Consider the following 9,368-nt stretch of genomic DNA (forward strand, 5'->3'; position numbering starts at 1 on the left):
TTTGATATTATTACATGGTGTCAGAAAACATTTCTGTACTTAGAGGCTAGACACATGATTAAGCCCTTAAACTTTCAGGGTTTTAATTGAGCCATTGATCATTAATTTTTCCACATGATGGCAACAAATACTTCTAGAAAGAAACTGGCATCATTAATAACTAGAAACAGCTCCATAAGTTAGCTAACGGCCATACATAAATAATGTAACAATCTTGCATTAAGGGAACATTAATGAAGGTCTTTACTAGTTATTAATTCGATGGTTACTAAATTCTAGTATAAATAAACATGCCCCAAGGCATTGAGGTACACATTATTCTAAGCCTACTTTGTGATTACAGCTTATTCTCTCATGAATATTACTGACTTTAGCATCAAACTATCCCAACCGATCCCAATGGTGCCTCACATGGAAGTGCTCCGATCAAAGATTTTTTCACAAGTTATCAAAAGTTCATATGGTAGGGATACTTGCCTTTTTCTTTTTCTCTCTATCATGAGGGCATGAGCACCAAAGTTAGAAGCAATGTCTTGCACCTGGAGCTTGAGAAGAACAAAAATAATCAGAAAAAATCACCTCTAAGGATCACATTATAATGATCTTTGCCTTTTAAGTGGAAAACACCGCCCTTATCTCGTACAACGCCAAGTGTGTTGGTCTGAATAAAGTTCAATATGTCGATGTAAACGTAGTAGCAAAAAAATATAATCACCCGAACAAACACGAGTAAAAAATACGGTCGATCCCAAACCCTTTTAAACCCATATGGAGAACCACAAGTCGAAAAAAAACACACAAATCGAAAATACTGTAGAAAACAAAACGAGTCCAAAATACGGTGAAAAATATATATCATGGGGTCGAACAAAGACCCTTTCTAACATGTACGGAGAACCATGTGTCCCCCAGCGTACCATGATATCGCGGGTTCGATCCATAAAATAAACATGTAAAAAACAATATGGGACCCTTATGGTACACCTTTTGAGAATTTGGCCGAAAAGACCACTAGACGGAACATGCCACCGGGATTCCCACAAGTTCCTCAGGTCACTAAGATATCATGAGGTCGATCCCAAACCCTTTCTAGGTTGTAAGGAAAAAAACACGAGATACGGTCGAACTTCTGGGCTCCCTTTGAAAAATTGGTGAAATAAACAAGTATGGTATTTTAATGCATTGCAGTACACAATAGGGTACATATAGAGAATAGTTAGGAATATAAATGTAGTGTAAATTATAGGCTATGACCTCAACTAATATTATGAAAATTAAATTTCAAAACATAATATGAAAGTTATTAAACTTTACACTTGAGTAGCAGACTTCAATTAACAATTTAAGTGTTATTTAATTAGGAGAGAGAATTCTAGAAATGGTTAGAAAGTGACTTTTATATTATATTTTAAAGTTTAATGATCATGTCGTGAAAATGAGTAAAATTTAGTAGATATTTACATGGACTTTAAATTTAGTAGGTATTTATTTATAGGGGTAAGGTCAAAATTGGATATTTTAACTATATTCTTAAATTTAATTTAATGCTGATTAAAATGCAACTAGCCAAAGTATTCACATTCTAAAAGTAATTATATATGAAATTGATAAATGCAAAAGTATTAAAATTGATTTCACAACATCTTGTGTAATCATCGCAAATTCTATACTCTGTTCAATCAAATTCTATATTTTGTTCAAACAAATTTCTATCATTGATTATATATTCCCTAGCTCATGTAATGGCAAGCGATGTGATGCATTCTTCACCAGCATCTGTTTAACAAGAAAAGAACATTTCAAATCCAACCAATGGTATGGTATTTGTCAACTTCCTGAAAAATCCAGGGATTAGCTTAGCTTTTTGAGATCACCTGAGTAATTAGATCCTTTGCATCAGAAGAACCAACTGGTACATGTCAGAGATTAATATAAGATATATGATTGTGCCTTAACTATCAGTTCGAGCTTTTAGTTCAATCGGTTCCATGACATGGTATCAGAGCCTCTAGGACCAAATGGTCGAGGGTTCGAGTCCTGACAACCTAATTAATTTGTGGAATTAAAACACATGGCGGGATGAGCCTGTGTTGTGCACCCTACAAGCCCAAGGTGCGAGGGTTCGAGTCCTGACAACCTCATCTCTCTCTTGACAGATTGCATTCCTATCTTCGTCATTTTAAGTTTATGCTTACCTTCTAAGTATACCCTATAGTTCTCTGGCCTCAAAACAAATAACACCATATAAAAATTCATAGAACAATACACCAAGGCTCCAGATATCAACCCCAACATCATACCTTCTAGATTCAACTGCACCATTGAAATAAGAATGCACAAGGCCAACAATATTAATCAGGTTATGTGATGAACAAATTAAAGTAATCAGAACGACCTTGAACTATTCAGCTGAATCATCTACATACCAAAATATTTTGTGGCTTGATATCTCTGTGTATTACATTTTTGTCATGGCAATAAATCAAAGCCTGAGCTAGTGAGGCAACATACTGAAAATATTTACAGCATGGAGAGCATCAAAAGTCAGAGTCACATGACTTCCAAATAGCTATCTAGATTTGACAATAAAATGAAAAGAGGGAACAAATATCATGCATACAAGTTTCATGAAAATTAAAGGTTTGCCACACCAAAAAAGTAAAATAACTCACTGTAGCAGCCTGCCTTTCGGTGAAGTATTTAAACTTATGCAGTTGTTCAGAAAGTTCACCTTTTGCGGCATACTCTAATACCAAGAACACATGCTTCTGCAACAATCATATTAACAATAGCGAAAAATTAGATTATTAACACTAGTGATTTGACTATTAATACCTATCTTCTAAAACTCTACTCTTCTCTTCGTATCAAAACTCATTTTTCTTTTCAATTAGCAAGGCTTGCATATATGATTGTTTGGATTAATACTAAACATCTCTTACTGATACAAATTTGGGGAAAACTTATCAAAAGTGCGTGGGTAATCAAAAAACGAACAAATAGATCAACCAAAAAAATCATATAATAAGAAAAGGAGGTTATTGAAAGATTTCAACGGAACAAAGGAAATATACCTTGTCGTAGAAGTACCCATACAGGTGCAATATGTTAGGATATTGAAGATGATTTTGAATTTCAACCTCCCTTACAAGAAAATGTTCAATATGTCTTTCTTTCAACGTACTCCTCGAGAGTTGCTTCAGTGCAACACTGATATTAGACTGTTTCAAATGAACATTTAATTGGTTAAAGAATGAAACCTCATTCTAGCAGGTATACAATCAATTTGGCTCCGGCGTGCAAGAATGTGATAAACTTTGCTGGTATTGTATTCATAAGGAAAATCTATTGCAATATCTATGTAATACAGTAACTAAAGACACCCACAACTAACTGTTTAGAAAATTAACTATTAATTTAAAACAATTAAATAAAAAAAGAATTGTTGTGAAGTCTCAATTAATGAGAGACTATTTTTGTAATTTGTATTATTGAGGGATTAATTTTATAATTTGTTAGTTATTAAAAAAAGGAAAAAAAAAGTGGCATTAATTGGGTGGCACCAATTCGGTGCACACCGAATTAATCTGCCAACTTGTTAGTTGGCAGATGGGAGGAACCCATCCTTTGGCATATAAAAGGCCAAAGGATAAAAGAAAAGAATTAATTGATAGTTAAGAAATATGTAAGAAAGGGGACGCAAAATGTGAGAGAGAAGATAATTGAGAGATTGTGAGTTTTTTAGAGTTCAAAAATATTGAGGGTAGTCCAATTGTTTTGAGAGAGACAAAATAGTAAGATAATTATTTTAAGGTATTTTCGGGAAACACTTGAGTGCTACTATTTTCTTTTATCTCATTGTAACTCTAGAAAATTTCTAGAGAACACCCTCTTGTACACCTCATAAACTCAATAAAATTATCTTTAAATTTTAAGCTATTATTTTCTTAGCAATATATTGATTTTGCTTTAAGATTTATTGCTTCCGCTAAATTGTCCCAATCAAGAAAAATTCCCAACAGTGGCATCAGAGCTATGGTTCAATGTTGGCGCTCCTGCTAATATTAACGTCACGCACCAAATGAATTGGGCGTGAGAAAATAGAGAAAATGAGCAAGCAGTTGAGGGAGTTTTCTTTGCCCAATGTTCAAAAGAAAAAAAAAAAGAATTTCCTCAATGTGGTTATTGCAAAAGGCATAGTCATGATGAAAAGGACTGCTGGCAATGGGAAGCCTCAATGTTTCGTGTAAGAAGTTTGGGCACGTGCATTGGAATTGCATGAACAATAGAGAAGAGAGTGTCAATTTGGCACATCATGTCGACGAAGAAGAATTTGCTTAATTTGGAAAGATGTGCTCCGAGAAGTTGTTTGTGGAGAGAATTGCTCCGTTTAAAAGGTGATCATGGAAAAGTATATATATATATATATATATATATTAAAAAAATAATAAGAATAATGAAAGTTTGAAATTAATAGTTAAGTAGAAGATTGTTTAGAAAATTAACTATTAATTTAAAACAATTAAACAAATAAAAAAATTATTGTGAAGTATCAATTAATGGGGGACTATTTTTATAATTTGTATTAATGAGAGATTAAATTTTATAATTTGTTAGTTATTAAAAAAAGGAAAAAAAAAGTCAATGGCATTAATTGGGTGACACCAATTCGGTGCACACCCAATTAATCTGCCAACTTGTTAGTTGGCAGATGGGAGGAATTCATCCTTTGGCATATAAAAGGCCAAATGATAAAAGAAAAAAATTAATTGAGAGTTAAGAAAAATGTAAGAAAGGGGAAGCAAAATGTGAGAGAGAAGATAATTGAGAGATTGTGAGTTTTTGAAAGTTCAAAAATATTGAGGGTAGTCCAATTATTTTGTGAGAGACAAAATAGTAAAATAATTATTTTCGGGTATTTTCGGGAAACACCTGAGTGCTACTATTTTGTTTTATCTCATTGTAACTCTAGAAAGTTTCTAGAGAACACCCTCTTGTACACCTCATAAACTCAATAAAATTATCTCCAAATTTTAAGATATTATTTTCTTAGCAATATATTGATTGTGTTTTGAGATTTATTGCTTCCGTTAAATTGTCCCAATCAAGAAAAATTCTCAACACTAACATCAGTCTCCCTAGCGAGGTACACTTGGCCAAAACCTCCAGATCCAATACGCTTTTCCAATTTAAAATCCTCTATAGTCTATCTTCTTCTCTGTGCGACTGCCACGGTTGCAAACAACAGAAGGGGGAGAAGCATTTGCAACAAGAAGGCAAGAAGATTTCTGCATTGCATACGTTACATTTTATATAGAGACTTATTATATGGGTCAGACCTTAAGGGATATATGGGCCAGACCGTAAGGGTTTGTTTGGATGGGGGTTAATTAATATGACAGGTAGCTCTCATTTTCCCTCAATTTTCAATGCATTCTCAATTTGAGTTCACTAGGTCTCTTTTTTTCGTTTTCAATTCTCTTTTCTGATTACTAAAACCGAAAATTGGAGATCCGATTGTTGAGATTCACGTAATTGAGCTTGTTTGAGTATGTTCTGATGGATTAGGGTTTTTGAATTTTTTTAAGATAGTTGGGTTCCACATTTCGGATTAGATTGCTTGATTCAGTGTTGTGTTACTTTTCTGTACCAATACATTGGAGTGAAACAGCGGAAATATGACCTAAACATCAAATAAAAACCCCAAATATGATTGTTTGGCTTGCATATATGATTTGTTTCCAAATTTGTTTGTTTTATCTCATTTTTCTTTTCAATTAGCAAGGCTTGCATATATGATTGTTTGGATTAATACTAAACATCTCTTATTGATACAAATTTGGGAAAAACTTATCAAAAGTGCGTGGGTAATCAAAAAACGAACAAATAGATCAACCAAAAAAATCATATAATAAGAAAAGGAGGTTATTGAAAGATTTCAACGGAACAAAGGAAATATACCTTGTCGTAGAAGTACCCATACAGGCGCAATATGTTCAAGGATGACGAAGATGACTTTGAATTTCAACCTTCCTTACAAGAAAATGTTCAATATGTCTTTTTTTCAACGTACTCCTCGAGAGTTGCTTCAGTGCAACATTGATATTAGACTGTTTCAAATGAACATCTAATTGGTTAACGAATGAAACCTCATTCTAGCAGGTATACAATCAATTTGGCTCCGACGTGCAAGAATGTGATAAACTTTGCTGGTATTGTATTCATAAGGAAAATCTATTGCAATATCTATGTTATATAGTAACTAAAGACACACACAACTAACTGTTTAAAAAAATTAACTATTAATTTAAAACAATTAAATAAAAAAAAGAAGAATTGTTGTGAAGTCTCAATTAATGAGGGGCTATTTTTGTAATTTGTATTATTGAGTGATTAATTTTGTAATTTGTTAGTTATTAAAAAAAAGAAAAAAAAAGAAAGTCAATGACATTAATTGGGTGGTACCAATTCGGTGCACACCCAATTAATCTGCCAACTTGTTAGTTGGCAGATGGGAGGAACCCATCCTTTGGCATATAAAAGGCCAAAGGATAAAAGAAAAGAATTAATTGAGAGTTAAGAAAAATGTAAGAAATGGGAAGCAAAATGTGAGAGATAAGATAATTGAGAGATTGTGAGTTTTTGAGAGTTAAAAAATATTGAGGGTAGTCCAATTGTTTTGGGAGAGACAAAATAGTAAGATAATTATTTTGGGTATTCTCGGGAAACACGTGAGTGCTACTATTTTGTTTTATCTCATTATAACTCTAGAAAGTTTCTGGAGAATACCCTCTTGTACACCTCATAAACTCAATAAAATTATCTTCAAATTTTAAGCTATTATTTTTTTAGCAATATATTGATTGTGTTTTGAGATTTATTGCTTCCGCTAAATTGTCCCAATCAAGAAAAATTCCCAACACTAACCTCAGTCTCCCTAGCGAGGTACACTTGGCCAAAACCTCCAGATCCAATTTAAAATCCTCTATAGTCCATCTTCTTCTCTGTGTGACTGCCACGGTTGCAAACAACAGAAGGAGGAGAAGCATTTGCAGCAAGAAACTCATTGCAGAAGGCAAGAAGATATCTGCATTGCATCTGTTACATTTTACATACAGACTTGTTATATGGTCCAGACCTTAAGGGATATATGGGCCAGACCGTAAGGGTATGTTTGGATGGGGGTTAATTAATATGACAGGTAGCTCTCATTTTCCCTCAATTTTCAACGCATTCTCAATTTGAGTTCACTAGGTCTCTTTTTTTCGTTTTCAATTCTTTTTTCTGATTACTAAAACCGAAAATTGGAGATCCGATTGTTGAGATTCACGTAATTGAGCTTGTTTGAGTATGTTCTGATGGATTCGGGTTTTTGAATTTTTTTGAGATAGTTGGGTTCCACATTTCGGATTAGATTGCTTGATTCAGTGTTGTGTTACTTTTCTGTACGAATACATTGGAGTGAAACAGCGGAAATATGACCTAAACATCAAATAAAAGCCCCAAATATGATTGTTTGGCTTGCATATATGATTTGTTTCCAAATTTGTTTGTTTTATCCCATTTTTCTTTTCAATTAGCAAGGCTTGCATATATGATTGTTTGGATTAATACTAAACATCTGTTATTGATACAAATTTGGGAAAAACTTATCAAAAGTGCGTGGGTAATCAAAAAACGAACAAATAGATCAACCCAAAAAATCATATAATAAGAAAAGGAGGTTATTGAAAGATTTCAACGGAACAAAGGAAATATACCTTGTCGTAGAAGTACCCATACAGGCGCAATATGTTCAAGGATGACGAAGATGACTTTGAATCTCAACCTTCCTTACAAGAAAATGTTCAATATGTCTTTTTTAAACGTACGCCTCGAGAGTTGCTTCAGTGCAACATTGATATTAGACTGTTTCAAATGAACATCTAATTGGTTAAAGAATGAAACCTCTTTCTAGCAGGTATACAATCAATTTGGCTCCGGCGTGCAAGAATGTGATAAACTTTGCTGGTATTGTATTCATAAGGAAAATCTATTGCAATATCTATGTAATATAGCAACTAAAGACACACACAACTAACTGTTTAGAAAATTAACTATTAATTTAAAACAATTAAATAAAAAAAAGAAGAATTGTTGTGAAGTCTCAATTAATGAGGGGCTATTTTTTCAATTTGTATTATTGAGTGATTAATTTTGTAATTTGTTAGTTATGAAAAAAAAGAAAAAAAAAGAAAGTCAATGACATTAATTGGGTGGCACCAATTCGGTGCACACCCAATTAATCTGCCAACTTGTTAGTTGGCAGATGGGAGGAACCCATCCTTTGGCATATAAAAGGCCAAAGGATAAAAGAAAAGAATTAATTGAGAGTTAAGAAAAATGTAAGAAAGGGGAAGCAAAATGTGAGAGATAAGATAATTGAGAGATTGTGAGTTTTTTAGAGTTAAAAAATATTGAGGGTAGATCAATTGTTTTGGGAGAGACAAAATAATAAGATAATTATTTTGGGTATTCTCGGGAAACACCTGAGTGCTACTATTTTGTTTTATCTCATTGTAACTCTAGAAAGTTTCTAGAGAATACCCTCTTGTACACCTCATAAACTCAATAAAATTATCTTCAAATTTTAAGCTATTATTTTCTTAGCAATATATTGATTGTGCTTTGAGATTTATTGCTTCCGCTAAATTGTCCCAATCAAGAAAAATTCCCAACACTAACCTCAGTCTCCCTAGCGAGGTACACTTGGCCAAAACCTCCAGATCCAATACGCTTTTCCAATTTAAAATCCTCTATAGTCCATCTTCTTCTCTGTGCGACTACCACGGTTGCAAACAACAGAAGGAGGAGAAGCATTTGTAGCAAGAAACCCATTGCAGAAGGCAAGAAAATATCTGCATTGCATCCGTTACATTTTATATACAGACTTTAAGGGATATATGGGCCAGACCGTAAGGGTTTGTTTGGATGGGGGTTAATTAATATGACAGGTAGCTCTCATTTTCCCTCAATTTTCAATGCATTCTCAATTTGAGTTCACTAAGTCTCTTTTTTTCGTTTTCAATTCTCTTTTCAGATTACTAAAACCGAAAATTGGAGATTCGATTGTTGAGATTCGCGTAGTTGAGCTTGTTTGAGTATGTTCTGATGGATTAGGGTTTTTGAATTTTTTTTGGGTTAGTTGGGTTCCACATTTCGGATTAGATTTCTTGATTCAGTGTTGTGTTACTTTTCTGTACCAATACATTGGAGTGAAACATCAGAAATATGACCTAAACATCAAATAAAAACCCCAAATATGATTGTTTGGCTTGCATATATGATTTGTTTCCAAATTTGTTTGTTTTATTTCATTTTTCTTTTCA

The 9,368-nt window shown here is 33.2% G+C and overlaps 1 protein-coding gene across 1 annotated transcript; it reads right to left on the reverse strand.

The window, feature by feature from the left end:
• Window positions 1-2,209: 2,209 nt before the first annotated feature.
• Window positions 2,210-8,877, reverse strand: LOC136217511 (serine/threonine-protein kinase Aurora-1-like). The gene is made up of 5 exons (XM_066004102.1): window positions 8,725-8,877; window positions 3,075-3,221; window positions 2,673-2,768; window positions 2,427-2,510; window positions 2,210-2,395 (listed from the first exon to the last, which is right to left on the reverse strand). Exons 1-5 carry the CDS (start codon window positions 8,875-8,877, stop codon window positions 2,210-2,212), a joined length of 666 nt encoding a protein of 221 aa, XP_065860174.1.
• Window positions 8,878-9,368: the final 491 nt, after the last annotated feature.

This window comes from Euphorbia lathyris, chromosome 2, assembly GCF_963576675.1.
Source record: "Euphorbia lathyris chromosome 2, ddEupLath1.1, whole genome shotgun sequence".
Classification (NCBI taxonomy): domain Eukaryota; kingdom Viridiplantae; phylum Streptophyta; class Magnoliopsida; order Malpighiales; family Euphorbiaceae; genus Euphorbia; species Euphorbia lathyris.

Bases quoted from the DNA above. Each gene is read 5' to 3' on its own strand.
- LOC136217511 (XM_066004102.1), bottom strand. From the start codon at position 8,877: ATGGGTTTCTTGCTACAAATGCTTCTCCTCCTTCTGTTGTTTGCAACC. The intron at 3,222-8,724 runs GTTAGTGTTGGG...CATTTGAAACAG, and splicing joins ACCTCGCTAGGGAGACTGAG to TCTAATATCAGTGTTGCACT. The intron at 2,396-2,426 runs GTATGTAGATGA...GAATAGTTCAAG, and splicing joins TCAAGCCACAAAATATTTTG to GTCGTTCTGATTACTTTAAT.